Genomic DNA, 16326 nt, shown 5'->3' on the forward strand with positions numbered 1-16326 from the left:
TTCAAATACTGCAGGATAATGTAATGGTTAAAACAAAAATAAGAAAATATCTTTAATAATGCAAGTTACTGCCTGTTCCCTTTAGGAATGAGTTCCTGGCTACAGAAGTCTTTATCTAGACACCCAGATCAAGCAGAATACAAAGGTCACAATGCCAATTTCATCTGAAACTTGTTTTGCAGTGCTTGAGTCTTGGTTTTTAGGAAAAGACTTGTGGTTGCTATGGAACTGTTAATAATGATTGCTGCCTGTACCTCAATTCTTCATACTCCCAATCTTCAATATAAAATCACTTAGATTTGGGCTCCAGGGCAGTAAACAAACTTTTGAGCAGGAATTAACTGGACTTGGGCATTAGTGTCTTAATGTAGGCAATGACTTTCATTATAACCTTTACTTATACTGGCAGTTAGGCTATGTTGAGGTTTCCTAATAGTGGGCTTAATCGCATGAGTGTCAAACTTTGCTCTTCTGGGTGAGCACTGCTAAAAGCAGAAACATTTTGGGTTTTCATCAGACAATAAATATCAGAAGTCCTTGTTTTGTACAGAACTAGTCTTAGTGAGAGTCTTTTGTTTTCACATATAAAAAGAACCAGTAATTCAGCCACATACTGGATTCCTAAGCAGAAAGAAGAAAATATTCCTGTTGAAATATATACCTATTTACTTTTAAAAGAAATCTCACAGAAAAATGACTTCTTTTTTGCTATATTTCTGTGAGATTTGTGACCCATGTAATAGATGCTTACATCTATTACATCTATTACAATAGACCCATGTAATAACTCTAAAATTCTTACTCCTGAATTATATTTGTAAGATATGGATATCAGTCCTTATTAATGTATAACCGATCTTTGGGGGAAACTAATCCAGTTCTTGAGCTCCAGGCATAGAAAGTTAGGAATGGGTTGTTGGATGGGTAGGGAGAAGACATATCTAATTTGGGGACGTTGCTGCCTCACCAGTTTGCAAGTATAATACAGAATAAATCGCTTCAATTTCCACAACTGTTTCTCTCTCTAATCCCTACAGTGTGTGATTTTCAACAATTATCTGGCCTTATTCTCTGTTTTATTGCTTAGGATTTTAATGCTTCAAATGTGGAACATAGAATAAATGTGATTGCCAGTGAAACTTTAAAAAAATGCTCAAGTGCAGTTTTCAGCTGACATACAGCTAGTTTCCAACTTCTCAGCTGCAAGAAGTAACAACTCCATAAAGGTTAAACAGGCTTGCTTTGGGCCCTGAGTAAAATTAAGTCTTCTACCAACTCTATGGCACTGCAGAAGACAAAGGATTATCTGTATGAATAAACTGAATTTACAGGTCAATACATTCATGTTTGCAGGACTATTTAAGGTATTAGAAGTTCTGATATAATACAAGAAAAATGCAGATGTAACTATCAAACTCATCAAGCTGCTGCAATAAATTCAGATACTCTCCAAGGCTGGCAAGGTGATGTCAAAAAAGTTAAACTTGAAGAATGAGACTTAGATTTCTAAATGAGATCGGTTGGGGGAAGCAGAGTTAATAGGGGAAATCAAGACTGAAACAATCAACATTACTGCTACGTTTGGAGGACAGTTTAAAAATCAATTCTTTCTGCTTGTTCTAAAACTGTTCTGCCAAAGAAACTGACATTGTTTCATGCTTTTTATTTTTCGGTTTATTTAATCTTCTTTAACACAGCCATTGTTGGTTCAACAATCCAATATTTGAGGTTACATTATTGCAAAAATAAGGACATAGCTGAATAGGTTATGCCATCAATACGTTTGTTAATCCTATCCCTTTTATTAAAGACAAAGCACAGTTTGTTAATATTGTCTTGGATTAACTCTATTTGTAAGGTTACTTATAGTGGTTCATACTAAAGGCAGGGGATTTGCTCCCTGGGCCAATTGTCTTTAAACTATAATTTAAGAAATCATTAGCATTTTGTAATTAAAAACAGATAAAGCAATATTTTAGTACAATGTTAGGCAGCAGATAAAATTACCCTGTCTGAATATATGTGTACATATACATAAAACGCTAGCATGCTTTAAGAAGTTAAGAAATATTAATATTCTGTGAAATTAATATATAAATAAAATATAATCTGGAATGAAATTCCCATTATGTACAAAAAAAGAAAAAATAGTATCTTTCACTTCCAAAACCTATAGATTTTAGCATCTTATAAGCCTACATCACATCACATGGAATGTAAGGGTTAGTTTAAATTTGAAGAGCATTAAAGAATAGTATGAGCTAAGTTTCCACAAAACAGTATATATTAATTGTATTTTGAAGATTTATATTCGTTCCAATGTTAACAAGACAACATCCTTTTGAACTTCCTTAAAGAAATATTTGTAATGTCCTTTATTTATTAAGAAAAATACAGCTTTAACACTATAAAATGTTTATTATTAAAAATATTAGAAAATAAAAATATTTTGAAGATGACATGTTATTCTAGGATATACGAACTTCTTTAGTATTTTTATTTAAAGAGTGAAATAGTTAAGCTACTATTGTAAATATTTTACTTTCAAGCACATACATTTTTTCTCTGTTTTCATTCTTTTCGGCATTCTTTGTTTCCTGTTTCTCTCATTTTCCAAATTTTCTTTCTTACTTTTTGAATAGTCCTGACTTTACTACGTATCTTACTTCATTAGCTGACTTTTATAATCTCTTCATTTTTCCTTCGTCTGCAATAAAACAATGGTTTCTAGCAAGTAAACAACCAACTGATCATCTCTTTTTACCTTTCGTAGATGTTTTCTTCTTAAAACATATAGTTATATGTTTAGCTTACATATTTATGTATATTATATATCAACACTTAAAGAATAATAATTAGATTCACAGAGTACGGTGGAAATACAATATATTACCGGTACACTATTCAGCAAGCTTATGGAATGACAAAAAAGAATGAATCACTTTTCATGACTAGTATCTTAATTATCCTCTGTTTTTTTCTGACTAAGTCAAACAGATTAGCATTTTTCAACTGCTCAGTTTCTTCTTCAATCTTGGAGACATTCTACAGAGATAGAACCTAAGAGCAAATTAAAAGTGGAGTCCGTGACAGGTCGCTTTCATGGTAAAGCCTGGTCTCGTGTGTCTTACTATGACTATATGGTCAATGATTACTGCCTGGACAGGAACGCAGGAGTGGGTGAGTCGTGCTGGAGATGTGCAAGAGTTTGTTCTTCAGCCCTGGCTGCCCGCTTGAGCACAGCACAGGATGGCATGGTGGCTCTAAGCTCAGGAGGTCTGGTGCACCTGGAGCACGGCGGGCTGCACGGGGTCCTCATCGGAGCGCTCCGCCTCCTCGGATGTTAGCGCGTAGCTACCCTCATAGCGTACCTTCTGTGCCTGTTCCAGGGCCACTGACTCCTCCTCTTCATCTTCCACAATAGTCAAGTCGATGTTGCTGTCCATCCCCGAGTTACTCCCCCTGGAGGTCGCCTTCTCAGCAGCCTCCTCTGCAATTTCCCCTTCCACCAGGGCGCTGGCGAGGGACGCTTCGGAATGACCCTCTGCAAAGGACCCCTTTTCCTGGTCATTTGGCATCTGCTCACTGCTAGGCAGGTCTTCTGACTTGGTCTCATTTTCTGCATGGCTTTCTCCCTCTCGGACTTTCTTCCGCCCGAAAGTGAGGGGAGAAACCTTGAAGGGGGAGCTTTTTCCTGAGGATATTTTCTGGTGATTTGACGTGAGAGATTTCTTAATCTTCTCTCTCCTCTCTACAGATACGATCTTTGTCCCCAGCTTGTTCATCTTTTTCTCGATGTTCTGGCGAGAAAATGCTTTCTTGAGGCTATCCACTTTCTTGAGGCTGGATCTTTTTATTTTCTCTGCCCTACTTTCTTCCACCTTTTCCTCGGCACTGTCTTCCAGGGCCTCCTCATCGTGGGGCAAATCATCATCTGACGAGAGGTCCACGGTGTGCAGGGTTTCCTCCAGGGATTTGTTTTCATCCGGAAGCTCCTCCTTCCCTTCCACGGCGCCGGAAACGGGCTCTTTCACAAACACGCTGGCAGGGATCTCATTTTCCTCCTGAAAAGACGGACAATGTAGGTTTCATGTTAATAACATATTTCACAAATAGTCCTGAGCTGCTGTAATACGTGTGTCTGTTTTGGAGACATGGTGATGATAAAAAACAAATGTTTGTGGCTTGAGTTTTCTAGAATAGGAAGAGTTAATTCTAAACTCGTCAAGTCATTCTCTTTAGGCTGGATAAGGCCAAGGGCAGCCTGTTGGGAATATCAGGAGGACAACCGGCAGAAACTCTATCAGTGACAGGCAGAGGGGAAGTGGGCAGTGACTGAGATAGACCAGGAAGCTGCCTAGATAACGGAGCTAAAGAACGTTACTGTGCTGTGAACCCGGAGGCCCTCTCTCTCCTATCCTCTTTTGAGGTCAGAGGGCTTGGGCCTGCCAAAATCCCACTGCAGAAGAGCCTGAAGATCAAGTTGGCAGATAAAAGATAGGGCAAGGGTGAGAACTGAGAAGTCTTCAAGTACCAGACACACATAAAGCCTTGACTGGGTTCCCTCTCCAACTAGGAGTCAGAAGTAAAGGTAGGGCCAGCCTTAGTATCTGCTCAAAGGTGCACACTAATTTTGCTGAGGACATCATTTAAGAGTGAGAGAAGCAAGGACTAGGCTTCCTGGGGGTGCACTCAGGAAGCCTTCTGGTTTAGAATATCCTTTGGGGAGTTACTAAGCGGAGGTGAGATCTTAGGGTTATTTTTAGAGTAGTGAGGGGAAATTATGCTGCCAGCCATAGTTTTATCAATTCTCTAGTGTTACACAGAGCTTCTTTGGGCAAGAATACTTTGGCCCTCACTTCCAGCGAAGAGTGAGGAGAGAAGCACAGAAAGCTGCCCCCTTCACCGTTGCCAGCACTCTCCTCCAGCTGCCGGGCACACAGGCAAAGATGGCTCCTCTTGGCTCTCAAGGAGCAGCACCTGAACACTCAACTCTAGAGTGGAAGGGGGATGGTGTTGCAACATTGCTCACTGGGGAGTTTTGAATGCAGACAGACTCGGGTTACACAGCTAAAGAACTCTTGATTTTTAAATATTTTTCTTTGAATACTGGAAAAGGAGAGCCAGTCAGCAAGATGTCTTCACATCTTTTTTGAAAGAAATGGCACAGTAGTGAATGTGTGGCCAGAGGCCTGAGTCTCAGTCTTTGCTGTACTACTGAATAGAGGACAGCTTTCAGCAAATAACTTAATCTCCTTGGGTCTCAGTTTCTTCCAGATATGAACAAGAGATTTGACCTAGATTAGCAGCTTTCATACTGCACTCCCAGGGGCACCAGGGGTTCTGCTGGAATGCCAGAGGGGGGCAAAGCTCCAGACCCCCCTGCCACCTCTCCTGCAACCAGAGCCTCAGGATTGCCTGATTATATCTAAGGCTGTTCAGTAAACTTTCAGTTTGAAAAATAACTGGATTTAGTGGATTTTAAAGTCTACCTGGGACTTAAACGTCATGCAAAATTTATGTTAATGGCAAGAACTTCCCTTCTTGTTTTGTAATTTTGATTGACTGAAAAGATGAAAACATGCTTTAAGAGTGTCACTTTATATTTGATACAAAGACTAAAGTTTAGATATTTTACAGAAACTTAAAAAAACCCTCTCCTTGTTAACAACTGAATGGTAGAATTATGATATTCCTTGAAAAATACAACCCTGTGTCTCCCCTTATACACACTATACAGAGTCCTTTCCATAAATTGGTTAGAAACAAAGGGTAATGTCTTGTGTCGACGCAAAAAGCAGAAAAGTCCAATTAAATAGAATTCCTCGTTAGAGTGACGATATCATATATTGTGTTTCCCAAAACTCTCTCCACACTCTGCCATTTTGAATGTCATGGTAAGTGTCCAGGCCATAGTAAAAGACAAAGTAAAAAAATAAATAAAAGGAGCATGGGACTGCCACAGGTTATTTATAACATGGCCTTTTACAAGCACTGCTTTCCCGTGTTTCAAGTTGCGGTTGCCTCTAGTTCCCCGGAGTGTACTCCCCATGAGGGCAGGGATTTTTGTCTCTTGTCCATGCTGTGTCCCAGCACCTAGAGCTCAACAGCTGCTTGTTAAATGAGTGCATGTTGGGTGAGGTGGCTTTCTAAGAATGCCCTGAGAGTGGCTGGAATGGAGATTGCCCCTCTTTTGGGCAGGCTTGAGGACTATAAAAGAACAAGTTTAGCTCTGTGTCTAGAAGGAAGTTTGCTGACTGCTGGTGCCATTGGGAAATCAAGAGAACCTAAGTCCCAATGGGGGCAATGATCTCCATTTTTAAGGAAGGATTTTCTTCGCAGTGGATGGTTGTTACTAAAAGAGGGTTAGACAGCTGAAATAGCTAAGGCTTGGATGCTTAGTCTAGAAGCAAAATTACTTCTGGGGTTTGACAAGAGGGTTGAGAAGGTTTGACAGGAGTTGCTTACAGGAAAGGAAGAAACCAAGAGATCAGTGAAATGTCACTAAAAGTCCTCAGTGAGGAAAGCAGAAATTCAGGCAGAAAACTGTAAAAATAATCCTTGGCTACCAGAGAAGAGGTACATTTTGCATAGTAGAATCTCTCAGGGTAATCAAAGGTAGTAAGTTGTATAACTTCCCTTTATTTAATCCCAACAAAAGGTAGGCATATTAACTGAACTTCTAAAGGAATTAAACTAATAATATTACAGTTTTTCCTTAAATATACATTTTATTATTACAAAAGCATAGTTGCTGTTGAGTTTTAGACTCTTTCGATTCTTTTATCATGTATCTTTTGAGGACAGCTTTGAGGAAAGTTATTATAAGGTGAATCATATATGATCTGTGGTAGATACACACTGTGTATATGAATGGGTATTGGGGGAAGGTAGGAAACCCAATTGAACTCTTTTGTAAAATGCCAGGGAAATTATATGAGAGCTTTTTTGATGCCAGCTATAAAAATAAACCCAGCAGGAACAGAGATAATCCAGAATGAGTTGGATGTGTCTTTATGCAACTGGAAACAAGTGAGATATGTCTTCTTGGCTAACTGCTATGCTTCTGCTGTCATTTTAATTACACAAACAGGATTTAATGTTCTGTATATTGAACAGTGTTTATTTTGTGGCTTCTGATGGCATCTACTCTGAAGGTAAGCCCTTTCTTTTCACACAAAAATCTGTGAATGTCCAAGCACATGTAGCTCTTACCTTTCCATAATGTTTGTTTGGAAGCAGAAAAATACTGATACTTTTCAAAATTTCTGTTCTATAGTAAAACATGTGAGTGGTGTTTGACAGTGAAGTAACTCTTATGGTGGTGGAAACTCAGTCTAAACTTAAGATAATGGATGCTGGATAACTGCCCTCTCCTGAGGTGCCTAATCTCACCTGCACACGTGCCCTGTGCTCAAGCTCCCCCACACACCTCGTGGAAACACTTGATATTTCATATGCCTATAAGCAAGGTGACACTTCTGCCTTCAGCCTCCTGTTGTAATGTTTCTGATTTGCTTTCTCTTACAGGTTGCAAGACTGATGACGATTTCAAGAGAGAAGATCAAGTACACATCCTCAATTTTGTCACTGCTTCCCTGCCCTAGTTACTTGTAGGTCTACTTAGGGTTTGTAGCTCCTGAAAATGGCACTAGGAATCCCTTGTGGGCTGCACTGCTTCCTTTGGTAGTTCTGCCCAGTAGAGGCCCCAAGAGAGCTGATTATTTACCCTTTGTTTTCAAAAAGGTCCTCAGCAACCCTGATGCAGGTGTTCCCGGTTCTGACCTTTCACAAGAACCCTTAGGAGTTTTTCAAAGGAAGGGGAATAAAACAGCACACTTCAAACATATATGACTGATATGCTCACAGCATAAAAATGAATGGAAAGAACTGAAAAAGTAGCATTTCTCCTTGTACTTTAACTTGTTTGCTGTTCATATCGATCCTAGTGAACTAATAGTCCTATTTGTATCAACACAGACAAACTTGCTAACATGCTGGACACTTCTTGGTTTGAAGCTCATGGAAGCAAATCTTCTGTGTACATATCTAAATACCTAGATATGCACACCTTAACAGAAAAGAAGACTCTATGACTCTCCTTAGAAAGGAAATCATGGTAAGTCATTTAAAAGCTTGAATAAGGAGAGAAAAAACAACAGTTTGCTTTCCTGTCACTAACTCATCATTCCTGTTGGTAGAAGAAAATAACAAAGGATGTCATATTCCCACTGGGATGCGGTAGAATCCTGGAGGGATATGAAGACCATAAATTTGTGTCCATGGAATATTTTATCCAATAATCTCTAAATACTAGTTATTAAAATGAAACTGTGCCCACCTGACATTCTGATTTATAGGTCTCTTTTACACATTGATGGTTTTCTCCAATTTGTGTTTCTGAGGTATGGATTGCCAAGTGGATACAGTCATTGATTAGAACTGCACCCCTAAGGCAGCTGTCGGTGGAATCAGCAAGTCATAAGAATAAAATGCATTAGTTATAATCCCTGAGCAGTCTTTCACATTCTGGAGGATTTGAAAGTTTCATTATTTTTCAGTGTTATCAAGGGTTCAATTCTTTTTTAAGACACACTGGTTAGGTGTTCTTTGTTACAAATAAACACAAAACCAAACCAAACAAAAAAACCAAATCACACTGAATTATTTAAAAGCTGATGTAGAAAACCCAGTAAACATGAACTTTACCAAGGTGGGATTATAGTGTTTGTTTTTACTCATTTTGCAATTCAATTCTATAATCTCTATTATTAATAATAAAATGAAACCTTGCTAGTCACTGTTTCTCAGGACCTCTGTTTCTTTGACGCAAAACGAAGTTAAACTGAACAATTATTAAGGTGCTTTCCAGCTCTAACATGTTTGATTCTGTGATGTTAACATAAACCCCACAAAAAGAATTAACAAATTACAGAGTTGATTCCATAGTGTACTGATACCAAATGTGTTTTGTTTTATGTAAGAATCAAAACTATAGGACCTTAGTTGCATTGGAGAACATTTTTCATTCATTCAATTCAAATAGATATAGATTACAAAGCAGTGGAAGGGGCAGCATTTACTTGGAAGGGCTGCATCTGAAAGAGTCTGGTTTTTTTTTACGTAAGAGTATGCAATGATTCTTTCTAAAAAATACCAACAATAATCAGTTATTCACTTAAAGTGCCTGGGGCAGTGCTCACATTCAATAAATGTAAATAATAACAATAAGAACTAATTTTTTGTTTATCTCATAAAGTAAAAGGGCACTGGATAAGTAACACATCAAAACTAATATCCCATATGGGAACATTGTAGCGTGATAGAAACATGGCGAGTTGTCATATAAAGGCGTCTTTTATTACCTATATCCTCATTTCTTCCAGGTCTGTACTAATGTAACAGTCTTCAAAGCAGTGACTTTGGATAAATCACAGGCTTTTTAAAAATCAATTTAAAAATGGTCTGAAGATGTTACACTTTTAGCGTCTCTCTAAAATTCTGACCTTATCAAAGGAACCCAAAGGATGAAGATTTGAACACATTTATAGGCTCCATTCTCCAGAAATGTATCCACTGCAAATAGCTAACCTTTCTACTTTTTTCACCCAATTTCCCAATTTTATGTGGATGAAAGTGTAAGCTGTCCAAGAGTACTCTCATTTTGTTCCCTAGATTTGAAATCATCTCCCAACTGCTTTTTCAAATAATCGTTACTAGAACCTAAGAGGACGTAAGAGGCTACTGCATCCTCAGGGCCAGTTACCTGTGAAATTCTAGTCTCTTAAATCAAAAGAGAAAATTTCCTCCTAAGTGTAGAGTCACTGATTTTCTGTACAAATTCTATTTTTTCTTTTAGTAAATGATCGCTGTGCTTAGAAGCAAAGTCTCAGTCTTTCTTTAGCATTTGCTTTTTGATCAGCAATGCCTATGAGTCTTATTTTATTTATGCTGGGTCATGTCACAGTATTTTGAATTCAAATATTGATCTGAAGCTATTACCAAAAAGTTTAAAAGAGAAAACTGCTGAATTTAACTAGGATTTTAAGATTTATTTTATTGCTGAAAGAGAGAGGAATGTTTCTTCAGTTTTAGACACTGCTGGTTATAATTTAAAGTAATTGCTAAGAAATTAGATGCTTAACAGCTACAACAATGTTGTAACAGTACAGACTTAAAGAAGTAATGACACGTTTTAAGTGGGAAAAATTAAGGACAAAGTTTGGAATTTAAAAAATGCAATTATGGCCAGGCATAGTGGCTCGCGCCTGTAATCCCAGCACTTTGGGAGACTGAGGCGGATGGATCACCTGATGTCAGGAGTTCAAGACCAGCCTGACCAACATGGTGAAACCCTGTCTCTGTTAAAAATACAAAAATGAGCTGGGCGTGGTGGCAGGGGCCTGTAATCCCAGCTACTTGGGAGGCTGAGGAAGGAGAATCGATTGAACCCAGGAGGTGGAGTTTGTAGTGAGCTGAGATTCCACCATTGCACTCCAGCCTTGGCAACAGAGCGAGACTCCGTCTCAAAAAAAAAAAAAAAAAAATGTGTAAGTATCTTCAACCACTAACCAAAACAGACCTGTAGATTTCGGCGGGCTCAACAGGACTCCACAAACTGAAAAGGTACTCTTCTCAACAGTACCGTACCAAATATGCTCAGGTCATGGGATAGATTTTCCTTTCTCACTCTCTTATTTTTACATATTTTTTGTCTTAAATTAGAAACAGTAGATTTAATAAGGGGAAGTCTGGCATAGGGTTCAGATGGGCTGAAAATGATAAATTACCTAAAGACGCTGAGTAACACCTGGTACATATTTGCCCTCCACATTCTCCACAGGTCTAGGAAGCAGTCCCCTTATGCTCCACTGTGAAGATTATGCTGTGACTGGAGGGTTCGTTGAGTAGGTCTTTTGGGAAGAGTCCTTTGCTTTCATGGAGATGAGATATAATGTTGATTTCAACATGGCGGTAGTTATACAATACATGGTTCTCTGTGTGTAGCGGAGCTGTTTTAAGATCCTGGGCAAGGTGAGGTTAGTTTTTACCCAAGGACCATATTTCTAACTAAGCAAAAGTGTAGCCTTCTTTCTGAGCAAATGAATTTCAGATCCACTCAGTAATATCTTCTATTCATTGAGCACTTATACCATGCCAGTCCCTGCTAACTATTTTAAATGTTATTTCTTTCATTCCTCACTCTGTGAGAGAGATAGGAGGGAAGAAGCATTAGTGTTCAAGAGTACGTGCTTTGAAATCAATTAAACATGAGTTTGAATCCCAGTTTCACCACTTGCTTACTAAGTAGCTTCAGACAAGCCATAAACATTTTCGAATCTCAACATCCTCATCTGTAGATTCGGGATAAATGAGATAAGATGCTTACCAATGTATGCTGGGTTTATTAAGTGCTTGATTTTTTTTGCTCTTATTAATATCATCAGTGTATAGATGAGGAAACAGGTTTGGAGAAGCTACAAACTGTGTCCAATATCACATATTTAGCAAGTGGTAGAACTAGGATTTGAACTACTGTTTGTGTGACTCCAAAATTTATCTTCTGAACTACTATACTGGACCACTCTCTAATACAAATTATTATTTTATCCATTGGCATAATTACTACTCTGGGGAAACTGCTACTTTTAGAAGGAACAAGAGAGTCCACTGAGGGACTGTGCTTGCATTAGTTTTATACAAAACAATCATCTTGCGATGCCTTGAGAGTTGAGAATTCTAATATCCTTTAGGCTAATAAAGGATCTTACACGGCTTAAGAAAGGTCCAGTCACTTGCCTCTAGTTTCCTGCCTCCTAAAATGCTCTTTAAAGGTGTTCTTGGGGATTGTTTTCTAAAGGGCCCAGAATGGAGTCCGAGCACATTTCTGTGGATATTCTTAGCTTCCAGTTTGGTCTTGAGCACCCCTGTTTCAGCTTTTACTCACTATATGGAGAATTTCTACCATATCTGGCTGCAATTTCACACCTGTCAATTCAATGTGACAAAACAGGAGACCATGTCAGACCCTCACAACAGCATATGCCTTTAAGTTCCCAAGCAGTTTTTTTTAAATGTCAGATTTATAATTCTCCTGAATTTCTACTAGCATATCCTCTCCATCCCTCCCCCCAACATCTGCAGAACATCCATGACAAAACAAAACAAAACCCAATCCTGACGAATTGTGACTTTCCTCTACAAGATAAATACTTTTTTCCTCCTCCTTAACTGAGGGATGGGACAAGAGATAATTTGCCTGATTCATACTGGAAGCAGGAAAATTTCCTTTGGTGTCTCAGACTTAAACAGGTCTGTACATGTTTGGTTTTGTTTGGAGATCAGTATTTAATTTAGAAATGGCTTGAGAGCTGAGATTTCTAATATCTCTTAGGCTAATAAAGTAAGGATCTCATATGGCTTAAGAAAGGCCCAGTTACAGTATCTCTTTTCAATTCATCTGGTGCATGAAAAGCTACTGCATTTGCATTAAAAGCTGAAAAGTTTTCAGCTGCAAAAGCCTGCAAGGTAGAGGAGGACATAGGCTCCCTAAACCTTTACAATACTCAAGTGCAATTTGAGGAGGACAAAAAAGCAGCGAGATGAGTCTTTCCTTTTATGGGGGTAGGAAGGCTTCTAACTTGGCAGAGCAGATTCATTTTGAAAAAGAAGACTCCCTCGGTTTAAATCCCAATTTCTAAATCTCTCTTGGGAGATGAAGGCTTTCCCTGTGTGCCTTTCACAATCAAACTGTTGGTTATAGCCTCTCCCCTCCATGGCTTTGAAATCCTCTCCTATTCATATGGTCACAACGAGACAGCCCTGGAGCGAGGATGGCAATCGCTTCCTGGGCTCTGTGCTGGCTGGATTCCACTGGGCGGAAGGGCTTCCAGCATTAGGCAGGGCTGCCCTGGGATTCACAAATGCCCACCACTTGGCGGAACAAGAGCCCCACGCAATCTCCCTGTCCCCAGATAGCCTCTTGCTACATTAATTGCATCATTGATGCATTAAAAAAAATTAAGTGGCCTTTTTATTCTAAGGCAACCGTTTGAAGGAGAAACATTTAAGACTAGCCTTTGTGACTATAACTGATAACACTCCTTTTATTTTACTTAACAGTTGTGGTCTCTCTGAACAAGGAGAGGCACGTCCAGTGTGTTTGTACTCTCTTTTTCTAGTGCATTTGCTAGAAAAGAACTCCACAAGATTGCTTTGCCCCAAAAAAGTCTTAAAAGAACAAGGCTAACTCTAATGGAATCAATCCTCTATTTGATTGGTCCCCAAAACGTTGGTAGCCTTTGTATAAAGGGATAGTTTGACTTTTTGGTTAAAAAAACAACAAAATACCTCACATGATCACTTCATTTCCACTAAGAGTTAATGAACAGCCACTGAATTAATTTGCCCTGTCCAGCTAACAGCTGCAGCCAGAGCCCTAAGCTCCTAATGCAAAGAGACAAATGAATTTGACTAGGGTGCACGCACCTGCACATCTTCCCAACCTGTACAGAGTGCATCCAGGTGCTCCCTGACAAATGACCCGGGGCCTACTAAGCCCGGGGACATCTTCTTTGGATTAGTCTGTAGTGACCTGGGAAATTCCCACCCCTGTGTGAAGATTTCACATTTGCTTTCCGCAGGCAGACAGGGGACAGTGCCTTGTATGTGTGATCCCTGACAGGCAGGACAAATGTAAAAATGGCTGTGAGAGCCAGGATGAGCGAGATCAAGAATGATAAGGAGTTCCAGCCCGCCTGTAAGGAGGCATAGGGGGCACTGACCTGGAAGATGAGCACTTTGAAATGGTTGCGTCGGAGGAGCTGGGCGTGGTTGTTCTCCAGCCGCTTCACCTGTGCGCACTGCCTATCCATGCGCTCTTTGACCGCGCGCGTGTGGGCGCTGACCTTGCGGGACTTCTCCAGCAGCTTGCTCACCGTGTTGCTGGTGGAGGCCTGGTACTTGGAGAGCTTGGTGAGGTCATTCTGGATGCCCTTCACGGAGCCCTCCAAACTGATCTGTCGCTGCTCCATCTTGTGCTGGTTCTCCTGCACAGCGTCTAGCATGTTCACCAGCTTGTCCAGGAGCGTGAGCACCGTGACTGCGTTCACCTGTGAGTTGTCCCGGATGGCCTCCTCTGTGTTCCCTAGGTTCAGGCTGGGGCTTGGTGTGGAGGAAGGCATCGGGCTGGGGCTCGAGGGCTTTTCCTGCCGCATGTCAGACCCAGGGTGCTGGAACTTTTCGGCCTGTGCAGCGTCCTCTCCCATGGCTAGGCAGGTGGGAATGTTCTTTCTCTCTGGGAGCTGCTTCTTGCTCGGGTGAGAAGTTGCGGTGGTGAGGGTGTAGGATGAGGCCCGCTGGTTGGAGCTCAGGGCACCAGTCTCTAGGACTGGCAGAGGTTCAGACAGGCAACAACTGGCTACGCTGATCAGGGGAACTGCATTCCAGCTGCTCTTAAAGGCCCTACTCCACCCAGTGGGAGGAGAAGTTTACAGAACTGAGAACCATTTAGGGTTCAGACGTATGCACACACTTCCTAACCGCGTTCTGGGCACAGGACACTTTGTTGCAGGTTTAGCTTTTCTTTCCTGTTCCCCTTCCCTTTCAATGTCATATTTCAATCATGACTTCATCTAGAGGCGGAGAAAAACATGCTAACTTGGCCCAGCTCCACAGCTTCCAATTGGCTAGAGCTGGTAAACTTTTCTCTGGCTGCTATGCTGCAGATGCAACAGGGTGCCTGTTTCTTTTTCCTGGATACAAGTTATTGTAACGGAAAGTATTGTTTGCATTTGCCCTAGAACTGACTGATGGGTTGCAGAACACCGGGTGTCCTACTGGGAGGCATAGAGTTTAAAGGGTACTGCAGCCAAGTTTGTATTATTAGTTTCTCATTTGCAAAGGAATGGGACTAACTCTGATGATAAGGAAAACAGCTCAGTTCTTATTACTCTTGCAGTTGCAGATACAAAATAAGTTAAAAGAGATTGAACTTCAGGGATATTTAAAAAAAGTAATACTGCTGTTATGACTGTTATGTAATATATGGAAACTTTTTGAATGACCACATTTAAAAAAATGATTGTTTTTTTCAAGAAGTGAGACTGAGGAAAAATAAAATGTGGTCTTTTTAAGAACCTACCGTGATGATTTGTTTTAACTAACTTTGAGTTGGTGAGGAGAGACTTTCTCAAATGCCCATCTCTGCAAGGCATTTATTGACACGTGCCCAGAAGTGTCTGTTGGCAGGCTGAGTTGGAGTTTCTCAAGTGGTTCTAATGTTTGACATTTTAAAATTCCTGCTCAGTGAAGTGGCACACCTGTTCTCAAATGTGACCCTCCTCAGCTGAACCTTGGGATGTGGGGCTTATTTTCCTAAAATGGCTTTACATGCTTGAGTTGATTTTAAACGTATCCAGCCTTTGAAAGTGCTTTCAGCAGGAAGTTTGTAATAGGCCTTCTATGAACAATTTTGAGACGAACAAATGCCAGCTCATACCAGGTCAGGGATTGATAATGGAACAATGCCATTCGTCAATAGTAACACCTACATGTAAGCCAATCAATCAGCAGGCCGTTGGTTATCACGTTGGTTGAATCTCTGCCTTCTGCTATATGCATGAAGCACTATCCAGAAGACATTGGCAAAGCATGACGGAGACCCTGCTCTCAATGAGTATAGCTGCCAGTTAGGAAGATGAACTAAAGATATTTACAGAGGCCTTCAATTTCTTCAGATAATTGGTACCACCAAAACCCACTTAAAGCAAATGCTTTAAAAATAGAGACCAAAAAAGGTGAAAAGAAGGTTTGATTGAGATGTTATCTTTTAAAAAAGTAAGAACATTATTAAAATTAATTTACCTTATATTTAATAAAATTTAGTTGGTCAAAAATGTGTTAAATATTAGAATAAAGGATGAATCAAGTGTTGATTTTAAGAAGCATAATTTTCTAACAAAATTATATGATATCATGACACGACGTCCTTTTACATTTGACTTTTGTGGGCAAATCATAGAGCGTCACTATTTCAAAAATATTTGAGGGCTTCATCAATTTTCCAAGAGCCTCTCTTAAATTTTGACATTCAAATCATTTCTTTTTGAAGCACTTATTGTGCCATCATCCGTGTAGATTTGTTCTTCTTCAAATGTTAATGTTAACTATTCCAGCTGCAGATTCTCATTTGTCAGAGGAGTTGCCCATGATTCAAGGGCTTCTCTAACATTACCTTCATCAACTTCATGATTTCCTACATATTTTGCAAAATTTGCGATTTCACATTATAATCACTTCACCCTGATTTTGCATTGACTTGCGCTG

General features: G+C 39.8%; 1 protein-coding gene across 1 annotated transcript; it reads right to left on the minus strand.

Annotated features, from left to right (window-relative positions):
- Nucleotides 1-1648: 1648 nt before the first annotated feature.
- On the minus strand, nucleotides 1649-14623 carry CAVIN2 (caveolae associated protein 2). The gene is made up of 2 exons (XM_001167854.8): nucleotides 13785-14623; nucleotides 1649-4064 (listed from the first exon to the last, which is right to left on the minus strand). The coding sequence occupies exons 1-2, from the start codon at nucleotides 14265-14267 to the stop codon at nucleotides 3270-3272; spliced, it is 1278 nt and encodes a 425-aa protein (XP_001167854.2). The 5' UTR covers nucleotides 14268-14623; the 3' UTR covers nucleotides 1649-3269.
- Nucleotides 14624-16326: the final 1703 nt, after the last annotated feature.

This window comes from Pan troglodytes, chromosome 13, assembly GCF_028858775.2.
Source record: "Pan troglodytes isolate AG18354 chromosome 13, NHGRI_mPanTro3-v2.0_pri, whole genome shotgun sequence".
NCBI classification, from domain to species: Eukaryota; Metazoa; Chordata; class Mammalia; order Primates; family Hominidae; genus Pan; species Pan troglodytes.

What these genes read in the sequence shown, in the direction of transcription:
- CAVIN2 (XM_001167854.8), bottom strand. Translation starts at nt 14,267, where the DNA reads ATGGGAGAGGACGCTGCACAGGCCGAAAAGTTCCAGCACCCTGGGTCT. An exon ending in TCAAAGTGCTCATCTTCCAG is followed by an intron (nt 4,065 to 13,784) that starts GTCAGTGCCCCC and finishes CCGTCTTTTCAG; the next exon opens with GAGGAAAATGAGATCCCTGC.